The 20,007-nt window shown below is 36.0% G+C and overlaps 1 protein-coding gene across 1 annotated transcript in view; it reads right to left on the bottom strand.

Annotated features, from left to right (window-relative positions):
- DNAH5 (dynein axonemal heavy chain 5) overlaps nt 1-20,007 on the bottom strand; it is a 117,478-nt gene that overhangs the window by 40,978 nt on the left and 56,493 nt on the right. The window contains exons 42-51 of the mRNA XM_085052130.1: nt 18,615-18,761; nt 16,000-16,241; nt 10,298-10,474; nt 9,672-9,876; nt 9,043-9,185; nt 8,158-8,292; nt 6,507-6,629; nt 5,274-5,487; nt 4,423-4,646; nt 2,344-2,539 (exon numbers count right to left, since the gene is read on the bottom strand). Coding sequence (XP_084908256.1) covers nt 2,344-2,539; nt 4,423-4,646; nt 5,274-5,487; nt 6,507-6,629; nt 8,158-8,292; nt 9,043-9,185; nt 9,672-9,876; nt 10,298-10,474; nt 16,000-16,241; nt 18,615-18,761 — 1,806 coding nt within the window. The remainder of the gene's footprint in view (nt 1-2,343; nt 2,540-4,422; nt 4,647-5,273; nt 5,488-6,506; nt 6,630-8,157; nt 8,293-9,042; nt 9,186-9,671; nt 9,877-10,297; nt 10,475-15,999; nt 16,242-18,614; nt 18,762-20,007) is intronic.

Raw genomic sequence — 20,007 nt, 5'->3', positions numbered from 1 at the left:
GGAAGGGAAGGGACAGAAAGGGGGGAGGGGAGGGGAAACCCCAATCCTCAACCAAACTGTGCTGTATTTAGAATAGTTTCTGTAACATTTTTCTTGTTTCAAATTTTTTCTCCACTTCATTTCCATTGCACCATTCCAATACTTGGAATGCAGTTTCCAAGGAAAAAAACCAGAAAAACCTTAGCAAAACTAAAACCCAAAAATACATATATGAAACCATAGTTTAAGAAAATCACATTTTATCACAGAACTTAATCTCTCAAAATACAGGGACTATTAATTCCCTTTCAGATGTCCTTCATATTGCATTTTCTGGCATGCCTGAAGTCACCTTAATTTCAGAATTTTTAGCTCTGTATTGCTTCTGCACATGAGCGCTCTTCTAGATTAAGACCTAATGAAATCAATTGACTTCTTATTTTAACCTGTAAAAGCACTGGTTAAACAAAAAGAGTATTCCAGGTGGAAATAAATTTCTTAAAAATTGAATATGACATTTAAACAATTTAGCAGCTGATAAGGAACTAATAAGAAAAACATTGAGGAGTTAAAAAACAGTGATATTTGTACATTTTCAAACCATTTAAAAGAATTATATAATCTCAATTCTGTTCCTACCATCTTATTATTAATGTCCAAGGACAGTATAATCAAGAACAAAACCTAAGAAAAGGTAGACTTTTCCATTATTTACAGAGGCAGCTAGCAAAATGTGTTATTTTAAACTCCTGATCAGTCTCAAGGTTCATAATCACAAGTACTAAATAGCAATGTCAAAAACAACAAAAAAAAATACCTTTGAATAGGTTGAGGGTCTAGAGTTCACTAGCACCATTAACAATTCCTTTGAAGCTAAGATCTAAAAGTTGATTTCTGAGCTATTTCATCTCAAGTCATCACGTATTTATTTATCTCGGGGACAAATATGTTGTGATTTTACAACTCAGAGACAAAAGAGTACATAGCACCAATTAAGATATTGTTAATCTGAGCATAGGGCTCTTTGAAATTGATGTCAGATGTCATTTTTTATATACTTAAAAACTCAGAAATCCAGGTCCTGCTCTTACACTTCCACAAAAATGTGAAAGACTAAATCCCACTATAGGGACAAATAAAACAAATTACACCTGTTATTCTTTTCATTTAAAGCCAAAAATTAGGAATGGGCTTCTCAAGGCTCAGGCAAACCTATTGAGGACAAAATACAGCCTTTCTATATGCGGGTGTCCTACTTTGTATTTAGACGAAGTTTCATGCTAAAAGACCAATTACAGGGGAGGTGCATGTCACCAGGAAGGCAAGTAATTTTGAGAAATACATTCATCATTTTGCATTTATTTTTCAGTTCAACGTGATGGTTTCTAGTGCAGACTTAAATTTTCACATTAAAGGTCCCTCTTCACCCTCTCAGTATGTATTCTGACTTACATTTCAGCCTTCTCTACACTGATGAACTTTAGCAAGTTATTTAGGGATGTAATTATTTCCTTTCTTACACCAGTTTACTTTTCCTTCTATTTGATTTCTTCCAATAAAATATTTCCTATCCTTTACTCTCCTTCTGTCACTGCCTTCTGACTACTTCAATTGTTCAGGGAAAGATTCAAATGGCATTTGGCCATTCATGCCAGTCTCGTATTTTCTCCTCTCTCCATTGTTGCAGAGATACCAACACAAATAACTAAATCATCCAATGACCTTCCCCTAAACACAAACAAGTATTGCCTGGTTTTTTGTATCAACTGAAAAATGCCAGTTGTCCAGGTCATTTAGTGAGGTCAGTGACACCAGTTTATGTTTGAAATACGTAAAGATATTGCAATAAACCATACAGGGTTTTCAAGAGGTTTAACTAGCATTCAGGAAAATTTGAATTAATGGCCATTTGTTACAAAATCATGTACCAGTTATTTTCTAGGGAGCATTGGATTAGCCCAGAGACAGTATTTTTTTACCACGTTTCGAGGGCGTGAATTGCAACCCTACCATTTCCAGTCATTCATAACACACTTCCTTCATCATTTTGGCATAATAAAGACCCATGCTCACTATTTGGCAGTTTTGCCTATGTGCCAATTGTGTCTTTGTGTCAATTTAAATGAAAGCAAGGCTCTCCTATACTGACAACCTGAATATAAATACCGACTTAGAAATCCCATTAGGATAAAAATGTGCCACAGCTGGTAACACAGACTCCCTTCAAAGTCACTGGACAAAACAGACACTTTTGGTGCATAAACTTAATACAAATTTTTAAGATGTATTTTTCTTAGCGTCTATGATTATCATATCCCCTTTCCTATTCTTGTAATTTCCATGATTATTAGAGTTCATCTTTACCATTTCTTGCAGGTGCATCCCTTAAGAAGTCAACAAAGAATACATCTGTTTCATGATTCAGCAGAGCTTTTGTATCTTCAAATTCCTCCTCAATGAGTTTTGCCATGGCTGCATGAAACCAATTAATATCTTCTGAGGTTGTGAAGCGATCAGCAATAACACACCTACATTCATGCTTCCACAGTTTTATCAGCACCTACATTGAAAAAAAAAAAAATAAAGACATTTCACAGAATCGGAATGGGTCAGGTTGGCAGGGACCACAGTGTGTCATCTGGTCCAACCTCCCTGCTTGAGAACAGTCATCCTAGAGCACTGTTGCACAGGATTGCATCCAGACTCTTCTTGAATGTCTCCAGTGAGGGAGACTCCACAACCTCTCTGGGCAATCCGTTGCTGTGCTCTATCACCCAGCCTGGCTCCGTCCTCCTGACACCCTCCCTTCAGACCCCTACAGACACTGATGAGGTCTCCTCTCAGTCATCTTGATACTGAACAGGCCCAGCTCCCTCAGCCTCTCCTTTTAAAAGAGGTGCTCCAGTCTATTTACCATCTTTGTAGCTCTCTGCCGGATGTGCTCCAGGAACTCCTTGTCTCTCTTGTGCTGAGGAACCCATTTGGCTTGCAAAGAAGCTATACCAACTTCAAAGATTTGTCTTTATTTCTTTATTTAAAAATCACACTAACATTAAAAAAAGAAATAGAATTTGGGGGGTTCTTCTGAGCTTCTTATTCTGCCCAATAGCAATTTAAGATTATATTCAGTTAACTATGGAAGAAGGCTTAATCTAGCATTCCAAAGTGAGGTTATTTACCAATGAAGATTTTATTTCCCCCGCCCTAAAACTATATCCATACCAGTTAGCATGTTTATCTACTGATAAAACCACTTTTCTAACTGGTCATTTAGAAGACGGGTGGAAACATTAGCATCATGGCAGGAATAATTTCATGCCATACACAGGTGTCACTGCCAACACTACAGCCAAAGTAGTTAGAGAATAATAACAAAGAAAAATGTTTAAGTGTTTATGTTATTCATTCTCCAAACTCAATGGACCTTTAAAGTCCTTCAGTCTGTTCATAGAATGGAGAAGGAAAACCCGTGACATTTTTAATAGTAGCAGCATGGGTTTTAATCCTATACTATCACTATACAGTAGCAGAAAAAATTCCAAGTATTCCTTTGAAGACCTTTTGTTTCAGACTACAGCACTAAGTAAAAATGACATATACTATGTCAATTTCTGAGCTAGTATGTCAATTTATACAATCATGTTTTGAGCAATTATTCGTTATGCTTCAAAAGACATTAATAAAGTATATACATACAAATAATAATCTTAGTGCTCAATATTTTTAGCTTCAGAAATTAAAATTCATTCAAGCATTTAAATTTTAGATGCAGTAGCATTCAGGAACTTATTCAACAAACAGGGATGCACATTAGAAATTAAGCAATTAAATAACCCAAATATATAACAAAATTTCCACGTTTACCATAAACATTGCTTTTTCCAGCACTACATGTGTCAGAGCTCAAAACTCTAAATGACTTTTTCTTAAAACAATTAGAAGAGAAATTATGTTTTACTGGTAGAAAGATGGATTGTGGAAAAAAAAATATTACTATGACTTGTTACCACTTCTTCCTTTTAAGCCACAAGACAGAAAACATTTGTTAGACAGATATTGGGTAGTGAATGAAAGTCTCAAGACAGTAATGGAGAGGGGGAACTACTCAATTTTTTAATCAATATATGAGTATTTTCATTGGGTTAATGTAAGCACATTGTTTCTCGTCATTTTACTTGCTCACTTCTTTTAAATAAGCTAGCATTTGTCAGTAATAGGAAAAGCAGATGAAGCAAACCATTGTGACGAAAGAAATGGGTTTTATTATCATTTAGAAACAAAGTTGTCATTTCAGCTGGTACCATAAAAATCCGATTAAAACATCTTTGCTTCAAAAAACCCACTCAAGTTTCATTTTTTTAAAGCAAACTCGAATGGCAAGATAGACTCTTCACCCTCTTTCCTACACTAATTATAACAAGATCACCGATGTGCTGCACGTACCTGTGGTTCATTGATCACTTCTGATGTTGTGTTCAGCATTCCTTGCCAAATCCTCGAGAGGTCTCGGAGGTTGAAGACATAATGAAACTTGGCTGGTGTGGGTAACATTTTTATCTTGGTTCTCTGCCACAGCCTGCGTGTCAATGGAACCAATTTGGCTACTGTTTTCTTCACATCATCTGAAAATCCCCGCTCACTACAGTAGTGCCCTTCTCCAATTACACCTGTGGAAAAAAAGATTGCCAGATCAAAGTCATGCTAGTGCAACACCAAGAGCAATGATCATCTGAAGTTTCCGTTTCTCTGTTTTTTTTCAATCCCCAAAACATTTTCCAATTTGTTGAAATAGCTTTCCAGTCTTTGTTCAAATCTAATTCAGCTATTCTCAACTCCATTCTGCCACCAGCTCAATAGTTATTTAGCTTTTCATTAACTGCCCATTAAAATATTCTTTTTTCTCCCAAAATATCTTCCACTGGCTTTGAACAGCTAATCTCCTGTCTGAAATCAGTATGATCCCATCCTTTGTGAAAGTCTAGTCTTTAGTCACTCATTCTTAGCAACAGTAGCACTTGAGCAACTGTCCAGCATTGTCACTAAAATGATACCTTCATGCCATTCTTACTAAATCTGAGCATACCAAGAGTTTCAGAGATGTCACTCGACCTGAAAAACTTACAGACTGGTGATGTTGCAGGTGGGGAGTGATAACTGAAGGAAAATTTGCTGCTAAAAAAATCAGAGGGGAATTACGCCTCAATTTTAACAATATTGTGTAAAAATAGAAGGATAACGAAAAATTAACTACTATTTTCAAAAAGGGGATGGATACAAAGCTAATTTCCCTTTACCAAAAATTTTGTCAATGGAAGAATTAGAAGGCAGGGTACAGTTGAACACCGAAAATTGTCTCTTCAGCCTCTGTGGAATGTCATTGCGACCTCCCCCAGGGTGGATCATGGCAGCCAAAAACTGGATGTCCACAATGTTGGTAAATTCACCAGGTTTTTCCAGGTTATACAGTCCTTTCTGTTCCATCAGTTGCCTAACTAGCTCATTAGTGACCTGTAAAATAACCAGGTTTTATATAACAAAATATTATACACACAACCAAACGAAATACAAAACATACCTATGTACATCAAATACCTAATAAAGATTACGTAATTCTTTTTCTCCCCTAACCTTCTGCTTATTAGCTTAAGGATAAAAATACTAGGAATAAGCACATTTGCATTGTCCCTTTCACTGGTAATATCTATGGCTAAAAATCTTGGGAGTAGAGGGGAATCCCTAATTTAGAATTAATCATTCATACTACAATTTATTCTCACTTGAATGGTGCACGATTTCTATTACTGCTGGAAATACCTCTCCCTTTTAACACAAAATATCCCGTTTGTTCTAATCAAGCCCAAACTAATGCATCTTTACATGTTGCAAATGATACAAAATATTTGTATTGTTTCCTATGTAACAATCACAAGCATAGTCTTCAAGCTGAAAACAGAATTACTTCCATACAAAAGAATGCCACATCCTTCTCTTAAGCCGTAAACAGATACCCTATATTTCTCTTTGACAAGCTGAAAACACCCCACAGAGAGTACATCCTACAGCTATACTTCTATAGAAATTCTAACATTAGCTTCCAAAGCAATAAACTTCAGAACAACATTGTCAATACACATAAAGATTACTTCCATTTTATCTAAAGCAGAGAAGACACTTCTTATCTCGCAGGTTTCACAGTATTTTAATTATTGCCCACGTCAGTTTGCTATCACAATTCATGTGCCAAATACTTATTTTTTTAATTATAAAATGAATGTTGTTTAAAAGCATTATTAAAATTATACAGGCGTGTTTTAAGGAGTACTCAAATTGCTTCTTGCAGGGAGCATATCTGTTTTCAATTTATTCCTGACAAAGTAATGTAGATGGGTTCTTTAAAAAGACCGTTTTAAATTAATGTACTACATATCAATTTACCCTCTTCTGAATGATTGACAAGCTGATTTTACAGTGTAGCAAGAACAGAAAGAAAATCTTTTGTCTTCTTTTTCCTTCTTTCACAAACTAACCTGATCTCCCCATTCATTGATTATGGGCATGTTCACATCATCAATGAAGACTGTCATCTTCTTGCCTGCAGGTGGACCATAAGTTGTGCCCATGCGCTTATCCACGTAACTTTCTATTGTACGCTGTTAAAAAGCAATTAGCAGCATAGTTACAAAGAGAATTTCATTTCATACATGATTCAATCATTTAAACATATTGATGGTTCTGTTACACAGAATTTTACTAAGTGAGGTTTAGACAAAGCATCTGCAGGAGGCAATTCCACTAGTTCAACTAGAATGTCTGAAATCCCAAGCTATACAGCACTAGGTTCATGTCTATAGCAGAAAATTATGCCTAACAGTTTCATAAATATGAAGTTTCAAACTTGTCTTTCATTTTATTAATTTATCAGCAAAATCGATGATTTCTAGCAATAAAGATTAAATTAAAGATGCAATTCTGGAAAACCTTTCCAGCAAGTATCAATGTACTTCCTAAAGGCATACAGTGATAGTTAAACTCACATATATAAATACACTTGATGAGATAATTTTGCCTAATGGTAGCCTTACCACTACTGTTCTTCTCATCATCTTTTTTTTCTCTGTTCTTCCTAAGGTCAGTTTTTATTTCCTCTATACCAAGTGAAAGCTCACCTAGCCATACATAATTATTCTTCAGTATAAACCTAAATATCTGCATTCTTACACTAAGCCTAGATTCCTGTCTTCTGACACAAGTGGCATCATTTAGACCAAGCTTTTAAGAAGTTAAAGTAATTTTAAAGCATGTGCTGTAACAGAATGTTTTGATCTAGATTGTTAACAGAGAATCAACTTAGTCTTGCACATCTATTTCAGATGTCTTGATCATCAGACTCTCATCTATCATCAATTACATCTACATTTATTTTATAGAAATAAGTCACTTTTGTCTATAGCCCAGTAAGTAGAAAGAAAAATCCTAAGGAAATTTAGATCAAAATTACATACATGTATATTATATAAGCTGTTAATACTTTCTGCTATGCTATAGAGGCAAATGAGAGGTGATTCATCAAGCTTATAGACAGCACTTGGAGCCCACATAGTGCTTTGGCCTGGCATACCAGACTGCATTAAAAATATTTCCCAAATATATTGTCAGCAGGTTAAAGACACCTGAAATAATTCAAATTAACTCAGTAGAAATGTGGACAGGCAGTACAGTTCAGGATTTAAGCATTCATAATTGCATGTAGAGCAGTTACACTGCATGTGTTACTTTTTTATTGGCTAGTTGAAATTACTGAAATTTAAGTTGCAGACAGCACACTTTTAATGACAGATTGTTGTGGGTAACACTTATTTTACTCATGGTGTTTAGTGAAATCTAACAGCTCTTCTCAGTTAGTGAGAACTGATATATTTGACACAAAAATATTTAATATGATGAACAAAATAATATGCACGGTATAGTAGCAGTGCAAGAACAGCTCAGTAACTACTGAAGAAGTTGAAAAGAACGTTTTTTTACAGAAGTCTTAAATCATGTGTTAGGACACATGGACCATTTGGGCAGGTGCTTTTTTGCTGTTCAGAATCACTTTCAGAGGCATCCTCCTGGCATATTATCAGAACATTTTCTGAATCCAGACATGTTGTATGAGAAGATTAATCACTACTATACCTGGAAAATTAATGGGGTTGTTGCAGATGAAAAATTCAAACTCTTAGTCACATGGCTTTCAGGGTTATATTTTGACATAAAACCTTTGACAATAACAGTCTTTGCAGTTCCTTGCTCACCAATTAGTAGGACAGCCTAGACAAAGACAATATTGAAATAAGATAAAACACAAGAGCTGTGTGTCTTGGCAAAGGCTCAACAGTCTCATTTAGCGTTTAAAGAGAAAAGAAACTAGAAGCATTTAAAGAGAAAAGAAACTAGAAAAGTTTTGTAAAGTGAACTCTTAACAAGTGACAGGTACAAGTAAAATAGTTAATGTCAATAGATTTTTGCAGGCCTGACAAGTTAAAAATATTTGCAGTTAATGGTCATGTCAGTCAGCACAATCAAACTAACAAGGAAAGGAGCATATTATTTGAAAAAGGGTTTAATTGTCTAGACACTCAGTATCTGTAAAAGTTCAATTGCGTATATGACACAGTTTTGGTGAAGAATAGGGATGCATAACCTAAAGTTACATAAATTCTGTAACTGCCCCATGCTGTCAGAATTTGATCAGCAGAGTCAGATATGAGTCTCTGACCTATGTGCTTCTCCCTCTCCCATCAGTACACGAAAATAATGGTTCTGTCTGACCTGAACTCAGCTGTAATTACAGTTATTTCCACTACAGAAAGAAGGGGTGAGGGAAAGACAAAAAAGTCTGGAAGCAGTGACTATTCAAGAGTTAAAATATATTTGCATGAATGTACCTCTGGAAACACCATTTTGTATCTAAAAAAATTAATTTATTCCTTTTCAATAACATAATATTTCACTGCTAATCTAAAACTTATATCATGTGTACTGTCGGCACTGCTTTGATATGAAATATGGAAAAAGTACCTTGCCCTGTTTTGCTATGGTTTCAATAAGGAAATCCATTCTCACATTGTCAACATTAGGCACAAGAATTGAGGCATACTCTGGTGTACCACTGCTGGGATACACATACTCTTCAACTTGTGTATTCCAGTGCATCCATGTACCTAACCAGAAAGAAATTAAGTTAATGTTTTAGAAATACAAGGCATCATTGCTTCCTTTATTTTCCACGGAGCTGACTCATCTGTCTGTGCTTCTGTCTCACATAGAGCAATCTCTCTCTATTCAGACTAAAATTTATAGAATCACATAACCATAGAATCCCTCAAGTTGTATCTAAGAGGCTTACTCCTCTTTCCTACATAAATTGTGACAAAGACAAGGATTATCTGGTTTTGTTCGCTTGACAGTTGATCACCACAAAGTCCATGCAGCTTTTTGTAGAAGTATATCCACATTCTGACTTCCTACTGGAAACAGAGAAAAAGCTAAACACAACATCACCAATAAAGTATAGCTGTAAAACAAAACTTGCTAAGGGACACAAAAAAGGGAAGCTACAAAATACCTCCCAATTAATTCTCTAAAAGAAGCACAATTTAAAAATACCTTTTAAATTTTACCCCATATCACCCTACTGAGTTACTAACCATCAGAAGCCACATAGTAATCAAACATTGTATCTTCACTGCCTTCTGGGATACAGGGAAGATCAAGCTTTACTGTTGTCTGGTTTCGAAGCCAGTACTCCATTTTGCATCTGTCCTCCAGCTCTAGCAATGCTCCTACACTCCACATCAGAGAGAAGATGTACAGCCTTTCCAAGTATTTTGGAGTCAATTCCCCACCATGCTCCTGAAGGATTGAGTTAGGTTTTAATTTTCAACAGTCTGAAAATTCTATTTGATAATCACTACTAACATCAGGTTAGAAGTCTCCAATCATATTTAAATTTACAGATGTCTTTAATGAACAGACAGAATCAATTTTAAAAAACTATAAAAATCCAGCCAAAGGAAAAGGAAAAACTGCTGGTTCATGCTCCATGTGCTTAACATACTTAACATCATCACGTACTTAACATCAGATCCAAATGTGAGATCATGCAAGATGACACAACCTAGCTATTACTTTCTAAAGAAATAGAAGGTATTTCTTACTAACCCATATCTCCATTGATACTCCAAGTCTTTAAATAATCCCTCTCAACAAAACTTCATTACTTAAAATTATGTCCAATATGTTAAGCATATCTAAAAACATTCACACCACCTACCTTAGGCGGGATAAGGCCCTGCAGCATATTAATGCTCTGCATGATCACAAAGGCTTCCAGCATCTCAGTCTTGCAATGCAGAGACTGAATGCTGAAGCGATACAAGTCTGGGAAGGATGAAGAATACAGCTGACGTAGAATTTCAGCCTCTTGGAAGGAACATCTTTTCAAAAATCCCTGTTGCAAAGCACATCAAGAAAACAAATTTAGTTCCCAGTGCAAGTGTCAGTACATTCAAAATATAATATCATATATAGCAATAAATAAAATAGTAATAATATAATTAAAAAATGAAAATAACTAATGAAATAGTAAAATAATAGAATACAGCAATTGAAAAAGTTTGGCAAGCATGGAAAGTTGATTTCTTCCAGGGGGAAAATAGGGTGGTTGAGATTCCCTACCCGTTGGGCAGGGCTTAAGTAACAGAAGGTCTAATTTTACCTGAGTGTACATAATTCCAATTGTATCTTAAAGATACACTGAAGAGAAAAAGCACTTCAAAGTTTTCAACAGCACAAAAATCATGAATTTCAAATATTTTAAATCACAACAGCTGTAAAAGGTATGCAAAAATTCTAGAAAGAAAGAGTATAATAAGTACTGAACACAAGTTTGATTTATTCTGCACAACATTATTTCTAACAGTGATACAGGATAACCCCAAAATCTGGAAGATGTAGAAGATAATTCAGGCTATCAGGGGGATGTCTGCTGATGTGCATAGTGTTTTTATGGTGTACCCCAATATCTGTAATGGTGGATAAACAAAACCTAAGTAAAACTACCTATTTCTTAAGATCATAGAACAGGATTCTTTCTTTGATGACTTTAATTCAAAGTAGTAACATGACTGAGTTACCTTGAAGCTTTCTCTCATCTGCATGGCAGAATACTTTTCATTTACTTCCCATGAATTTATTTCCTACATAAAACACAATCACCAGCAAAAATGCTGCTGTAGATTCTTCCCCAAAACTCAAAATATGGCACAAATTGTAATCAAATAAATTTGCTTCAAACATAGGATGCTTTTCTCTTGTGAGAGTAATAAATATTGGAACAGGCTTCTCAGTGAGCTCCTGGAGTCTTCATCTCAAAACTCAACAGGACACAGACCTCAGCAACCTCCTCTAGGTTGACTTATGTCGTATTCCGCATTATCTCTAGAGGTCCATTCCAAGCTCAACTATATTGTGCTTCTATGATTTTCTCTACTACCTTCGTAATATATTGAAATTCTACTTTTACTTCCCAAAGTAAATAAAGTTTGGGGCTGATGTCAAATAGGTATATGTGTGAAAAATCTTTCTAGAAATGGGTAGGTGTAAAACAAAGTGATAAAAATTAAAGGGCAAAAGTACTTAAAACAGATAGCCAAAAATTCACTGATTGTTAAAAGAAAATATTAGGGGTAAGTAGAAACCCTGATAAGATGCTTTTGCATTGGAGAATGTTGACAAGTAATGGATCCAATACATTTGATCACTTTGGAAAATCTGCTTAACAAGAACAGCAACATGAAAAGTTTGAGAACTCTTTCACTGAACTAGGAAGTTGCATATATCATAATAGTGGCCTCCCAACAGGCAGCTATATTTATTTGTTTGCAAAGGGTAAGGTTTAAAAATATAAACACATAAAACGACTTCCTGAGTTATACATATTTGCCTTCAATTATTTTTTAAAGTTCTTCTGAAATATCAACAAACGCTATATTTTATTCAGCAGCTGAGAATTAACAAGGTTAACACCTACCCTGACCTGTTACAATACGGAGTATATTGCATTACAAAATAGATTTAAAGAGAGGTATACTGAAAAAGCCCTCAAAATATTTTATTGATGAACTAAGACCAAACATAAAAACCAAACAAATGCTATTAGATCAAATTATATATAACTATAAGCATCAACTTTATAGTCAGTTTTTTCAAGAAGGAAAGAAAGGGAAGTTGGAAAGGTTACTTCATGGTGAAATGAACATAATTTGGTTCATGTTATCCAAATTTACAGAAAAAAAAAGGTTTCTTTTCTTTACACTGTTGCTATCACCAAAATATACTAAAATCATAAGGTTATGGATTAAGGAAAACTAGCTTCATATAACACTTCAACACAACTAAATTTATCCTGCATCTCACTTGAAAGTGAGAAGGTAAATAATGAGTGCTAATGCATAATAAAATGCTTTTCTTTCTGCTGTCTTCACAGCTGAATCTTTAGCACAATTTAAACATTCAAGAAGTGGTTGTCTGCAAACTAACCAATGCAAGGAGGCAGAACTGTGAGAACCTAACATCAGTAGGCCCTATGCAGCATTGTAAGCTCAGAAAGGAACAACACAAGTGGAATCTCATGGAAGCCACTGTCCTAGATGCATAATTTACACTTACACTTTCCCAAGTATCCATATTAGTTAAATTAAAAAAAAAAATTAAAAAAGTAAAGCTTGGTAGCAACATACATAAGGCGCTTGTGTTGACTGCACATATTTGCATTGGTAAAACTGAAGTTTTCCAAGACAGTTTTTCAGGAAACTTGTTAAACACTTTTTTCATAATAAGATTACAAATATTTTGGACTTGGCAAAGGAACTTATCAAATGAATTAGCTATGATTCTCAAGTGTTACAGAGAGCTGTGGCTGACAGACAGTTCCATACACTTTAATGCCATTCTAAAAGGAAAGAGCTTCAGACACTACAGAAAAAATATAGCATCAGCCCTCTGCAGCAACCCTTAGCTCTTCACAAGCACCAAACCTCCACAATTGACAAGTCACAGAGCACAGGTGCCTCCAACACAGGAAGGAGTATCTGATGACAATCCCACTCCTTTTCCTCTTAATGGGTTAAGGCTAAGCTGGGTTCTGGTGCCTTCTCTGGTGGGTTTTGCTGCTCCTCACCTATTTTGAGGGCATTGTGCCTGACAGGCCATTTCAGATCCACAGGTGGAAAAGAAACCGTGTGTCTATTGCCAGAAATCACAAGTTTACAGCCTTCCTCATCTTGATAGCTTCTCTTCACCAAAATCCACACCCTGGGTACACTTTTCCCAGAGGGACTCCACTTTCTCCAGTCCCAAAGAGAGGCAGCAGGCACTGCCTGGCACTCAGGGCTTGGGCCACACAGTATAAAGTCTCTTCTGATTTCTGTCTGGGCTGAAACCTCTAATTTGCTAAGGACAGTGGTTCTTGACAGAGCCACAAGCCAACTTTTCCTCCATTTCCAGACAAATCAGGGATTTATGGACAAGGAATATGGTTATAAACAAGCACGCTATATAAAACTTACAAGCATAAGAACCTTTACAGTTAAAAAAATAAGAAAGCTGAGAATAACACAGTAACCACTACAAAATGCAGATATCTGAAAGTTAATGTGAGGCAAACAGTATTTTCAGGGGGCTAGTTGAGCAACACCAACTAGGTGAGGATTAGTTGCATTTTCCACCATTACCCTATTTGATTTGGAAAAAGAAATGACTGAATGAGGCTGTGAAACATAAATCTTCAAAAATATTTTTAAAAACTTGTTCATGTAATACATTCTAGAAGAGAAGACAGTAAAATTTAGCCAGTTAATTCATAGTAACCTATAAAGTTTGTTGTTTTGAGTCTGAAAAACAGGTTACAAATACACTAAAAATACCTGGATGGCGTTCCAATTTCATAAACAGTAAATAATTCCTACCTTAAAATAAAGTTTAAAGCCCATATAAAGGAATTTGATTTGGGATTATACTGAAATAGACCAAGTATACCAAGTATAACTTGGGTTTTGGGGAAAAATAATTAAGCAATCATCTGTATGATCACAGCAATCAGTGTCTTAGCCACACAGGAGAAAGTTTTCATTTTTGATACTCAGGAAACAGTCCACATTTTATCAAAGCAAAATAATGTCAACCAAACATTCTCAATAAGATGGCCTAGACAAGAAAAAATGCAGAAAAAACAAATTGCTATGTATTTTACTTTATTTTTTTAAGCGTTAATCCTGAGTAGTCTACTTCACTGATAAATTTCTAAGGCAATATAGGGCCTAAGAAAAAAAATCAGAAACCAACTTTTTTCTAACTGCCATTGTCTTTTGTTTTCCTATTAGGGAAGAAAACTGGAATAAAGTGCTGAAAGCTTTGTTGAAATATATTACTGTGGAACATTAGGCAGATTCTTGGGAACTCTCATATTTCGTCTTTATCAAGATTTTTGCTACATGAAAAAAAATAGTATGCTCAAGTCTCAGAAGTTGTCATTCACTATACTGTTACAAGCATTCTGTCAAGATCAGGATTTACTTTTAGTGGGTTTTGGAAGATGTAAGATGACAAATAGAATTTTTTTAAAAATGACTTTATAAATGGCTTTTATATTTCAATATGTTATATACTGGATTTTGACTCCCAAAACACACCTAAAACATGCTCTGTTTTTCTGAATTACTCATTCCATGCCAGAGAGACAGTAGCTACTGCCTGGTTCTTGAGATACTTTACTTCTAGGAACATTAATAGGCAACCAAGTAAGAACATCAATTTAAAAATTACATGCTTTGATGCTGCATTGACTTTATTCTGGTTCTAAATCCGAACTGCAATAGATTTTAAGAAATATCAAGAGAATTTATATTTTCTTGACGATTTAAGGTTCACTGAATCAACTTGTTTACTCTTTTTTCTTCTTTAGTCTGAAGCTGTACTAGGGTGTAGCAGTGAGATCTACTCAGGTGAGCTTAGAGTCTGAAATAACCAGCAAACCCCCCTGGGTTTGAAGAACCTTTCTGGTTAGGGTGACAGAAAATTGTCTCCCCAACAAGCTTTGAGGCTAGCCCCATGAATATGGGTCAGGAATCAGAGGTATTGGTTCCTGGAGTTCTCCTCCTCTTTATCCCATTTACAGTTCAAAAGCTAGGAAGTTCTTTACCCACAGTGTTCTTATTGGTTTTCAAAGTTCTGTATCTGCCCCCCTTCCACTCCTATTCCCCATTTTATCTGTCAGTTCTGTATCCCTCGTGCTCCTACTGTTTATCCTCTCAAGACCCCTCCCATCTTTCCATTCCTCTTAACCCGATGTTCGCTACTGTTTGGCGCTGTCTGCTCTTCAGAACCCAGCTCTATCCTCCCCCGCGTTCCGTCCCGGTCCCATCTGCCTTCTCCTCCCCACTGTCCCACCAATAAACCTCTAAAAGCTGAGAGACTGCATTTCCTTTAATCGCTGAGGCTCCTATTATCCTGCCTTCGAGAAGCCAGCTCGAGCCCAGGCTCTCCGCGTTCTGGATCCGCTCCGCCCACAGTAGCGTGGTAGGCACTCGGGGGGAATCTCTTTTTGTGGGTTTTTTGGGATTTCCCTGCCTCCCCAGAGTGAGAAAACCTCACAAGGGGTTGCCAGGTAGTTAGTATTTCAAGAAGTGAGTTGTCCTTCAATTGTACAAAATACTTTTCATTACAAATTTGTCCCAAAGTGAAATAGCAATGTTTTTAAAAGTGTAATGTGTCAACTATGTTCTTTTAAAGGTTATCCACTCTTGTACAAACTACCAGAAACATTGCTATTTTAAGTACTGACCCATAAGTTTACACAGAGTAAAAGGTATTTAATAGCAAAAGGCACAAAAATAGGTCCTAAAGTAACGACACTGAAGTGTTGAATATGCAACCAGAAAAACTTTCAGTACATGCACAGACACTTGGCTATTTTACCTCAAGGATAGGACTCCAGCTGAGAACTGATGAGCTCATGAACACCATCCCATTTCTCGAAACTGTTGCTGGAGAAGCATTATCAATGTTATGAGGTTCAAAGACTATTTTGCAATTTGGCGCCATAGGTATCCGATCACCATTTGCTAGTGTTAGAGTTCTGTTGTCATCCAGGACAGAATTAAGGTTCTCAATCCAAATAGCATCAACTGGACCATCAAGAACTATCCAGATGTGGTCACCTATAATCCAAAATAACATATAAAAAGTCCTATGGATAATAAGGACCAGTTTCTTATGTCTACAAAGAAATTTTTAACTAATTGTGAATTCATGCACACAGCCACAATTGCAGCTTTTATTAGCATTACAATTTCCATCACTCAATTTCTATGGGGTACTTCCTTTTATCACCTATTGATAATAATTATCCATTCTTCAGTATATAAAGTGCCATCAGCATAAGTCATGAATTTTAATACATGAATTTTTAAACATGAGTTTTACAGATCCAGTCTTCAAGACAGTAATAAATTATGTTTATTTCAAGTTACATAAAACAACATAAAGAAGATAACAACTACAGATATATTTAAATTTAAACACCATTAATTTGTTTCCAATGAGTTTTGTAAATGTAGAGAAATTAAATGAAAGGAACACTTGAAAAATCACTCTTTCAAATAGCATGCACACTGTCATAAGTAAAAGAGGTCCATTAAGGGAAGATTCTTGTAATATGTTCTGTGCCTAAATTTGACTCAGCTTCCTTTTAAGTTTTTCCATTGCTTTCCATTTAGTAACAGAAATTAATTTTAAAGCCTGGCTCTGTTTCCTAGGGGGGATCTGGGTCTGTTCTGCTCACCTCACTTGGGTCCTGAGCAACAGGACCTGGCTGGAAAGAGATCCCACCCTGGCTTCTGGCTGCCCAGCCATTAGGGAGTAGACAGCCCTGCTGTGCATTGCTAGACAGCTCTTTAGCCAGAGATGGTCCATCTGCCTTCAGAGTCAATCCTTACTATCTTGGCCTAGCTGGCTTGGAGAGTTGCTAGCATTGAACCAAGGAGATATGAACCAGATTATCAACTGCTTATATGCAGAGGGGTTTTACAGCTACAGTTCAGGCATTTCAAACATGGGATGGGGTCTGGTGTCTAATTCATACAGAGAAATTACAGAATTGTTGCAAAGAGTAAATCTGAGGAAGTCATATGAGTGTGCTAATGTATATTTCATCTTGAAGGAAAAAGATATAAAAATCAGTAGTTAACACTATGCTACATTCTCAAGGGTGCAACATTTTTAGATTTGAAACAAACCTATAAAAATTAAATTAAAAACATTTTATATTGTTGAGGATGAAGAATTTTTGTATGAAAATAGTGCAACAAGTGTTAGGATTTTCTTCTTTTTTTTCTTTAGTACTTAAGGCCTAATGATAAGATTGCATGCTAATTTTCAGACAAAACAAGGAAGAATCCCTCTAGCATCAAAATATCAAGGCCACTCTTTTCATTAATATAGCAGTCTAAGAATATATCTCAGCCTAATTTTAGGCAGAAATTGATTGTCTAAATAGAATTATCTAGTGTAATTTGAAATGGACTATGATATGTGCAGGGCTAGCTGGTATGACACAACTGATGAGAACCATTTCCCTATAACATGGCAGCTGGAAAACAGGTAGAAAGCCTGACAGCACGAGAGTTTTTTATAGGATACCAGTATCTGGGAAGCTGATCTTTCCTTACACTTTTGTTCTATACAAGGGCCTAATATTCAAAAGAGAGGATTCAGTAAATGCAGGGAAAGAATATTTGTTACACTACATGGTTTGAACACAAAGCATTTAGAATAGAGACTATAAAAGGGACAGGAGTTCTTGCAGCAATTTCCCAACACTTCCATGTAAGAAAACAAAAAAGCCTGCTAACTGCTAATGTGCTTTATAGAGATGTCCTGCATCTTGGGGTGTTTCATTGTTTTATTTTGAAGGGAAGTCTTTTTCATTATACCTGTATTGGGTCTGGCTAAGATGGAGTTCATTTTCTCACAGCAGCCCTCAGAGTGCTGTGCTCTGCACTGGTGTCTGGAAAGGTGTTGATAACACAGCAGTGCTTTGGGTACTGCTGAGCAATGCTGGCACAGCATCAGTGCTGTCTATCCCATATTCCCACCATCAGGGGCTGGGGGTGGGCAAGATCCTGGGAGAGAACACAACTGGGCCAGCTGACCCAAAATAACCAAAGGGATATTCCACATCATGTGACATCAGCTCAGATATAAAAGCAAGGAAAGGAGGAGGAAGATGCGGCATTTGTTATTTGCAATGTTTGCTTTCTGGAGCAACCACAACATGTGCTGAAGCCCTGCACCCTGGGAATTGGCTGAACATCACTTGCTGCACTTGCTGATGAGAAGTAGAAAATAAGCCTTTTTTTTCCTCTTTGCTTATGCATGCACAAATTTTTTGCTTTTACTTTAATAAATTGCCTTATCTCAACCTATGGGGTTTTTCCAATCTTATTTTCTCTCCCCTGTCCAGCTGGGAAAAGGAATGGTAGTGCAACTTGGTGGGCATTTGGAGTCCAGCCAAGGTCAATCCACCACAATACCTTTCTTTGCTCTTAAAGTTTTTCTCCAGAGCGTTGAAAATATTCCATCTGTCCAATCATTTGTTGCCACGTCAAGACGTCCAAACATTTGTGGAGCAGTTATAGCTTTAGGATTCATTCTCATTTCACGATGTGGCTGTCCACAATCTATGAAGGCAGATCATCAGTTAGTTTTTGCATTTCTTATCAGCAGTAAGAGAACTTTGATAAATTCAAAGTCATTACACCTAAATGTATGCTTTAATATGCATTCACAATTATAAGAACTTGTGTATTTACTGGGAAAAATTCTCTTGCTATGCAAAATTCATTAATTTGAGACATCAAAAAGAGTAGAACAAAGTTCTGAAATTGTGAATATACAATTCGCATTTCATAGCTTCATTAGGAACAGAAGAGCAGCAAGCTGAAATTTATTCAAGGTTTAGTTTAATATTTTGAAGGCTTATCAAATAATAGGGCTTTAAAACCTTTGGTTTGGATGCACATGTTTAAAACCCAATGACTAAATACCAGACAGATTCTGCACAGGATTGAGTGGAATTTTTTTATTTTGTCTTTCTGTCGACTTGCATACATCTTAGAATAAGTAAAGTATATGATACTGGCATATTCCTGGGAATTCTCTTAGACAGATAAATTCTATCTATTCATACCATGATCATATAACTTTTATTTTTATCTCATTAGCAACAGCTTAAAAACTACTATGCCAGACATCTTTAGAAAAGCCAATATTAAGACTTAACCAGGAGCCAGCAGTAAGACATTGAAAGAAAGAGCTGAAAAAACTACTTATTTTAAAATATCTTCATTATAATCAGATTTCACTATCACATAAGATAGAAGCCTGACAAATCATGTAGTTTAACATTTCATGAGGCTGTGGCAGAAGATCAGTTTTGTCAAAAGTAGTGTGGTGGCTTTATCTTGGTAGTAGTTCACATCTCAGTGCTAGAAAAAAAGATAGGAAAATAGTGCAATGCAACTTAGTTCTTTCTGCTTTTTTCCTAAGTGGAACAGTAATTTCCACTGCAATGTAGAGCTTACATTGTTCCTTAAGCGCAGCATAGTACTGCATGTATGAGAGACTTGCTGAACTATTTTTTACAGAATTTATCCATTTTTGGAAAATCATATAAGCAGCTTGTGAAGTGGGGTGACACAAGCTTACCTCAAAAGAGATGTTTTTCTCCCCAGGCTATGGCCTTTTATTTTAATAAAATCAAACAGACATTCTTCAACTAATACTTTTGTTTAGAAATACAGATGACAGAAAAAGCACACACAGTCCTCAAGCCTCCAGCCAGGACACAAAATTAATACCCTTGAAGACTTTGTAACTGCCTAAACCGGGAATTTATGGTTATAAAACCAGTTATTTTATACTGCA

The sequence above is a fragment of the Lichenostomus cassidix genome, chromosome 2 (genome assembly GCF_008360975.1).
Source record: "Lichenostomus cassidix isolate B80296 chromosome 2, HeHo_3.0, whole genome shotgun sequence".
NCBI classification, from domain to species: Eukaryota; Metazoa; Chordata; class Aves; order Passeriformes; family Meliphagidae; genus Lichenostomus; species Lichenostomus cassidix.
Note: the sequence above shows the minus strand (reverse complement) of the source record. Positions and strands in the feature narration are given on the sequence as shown.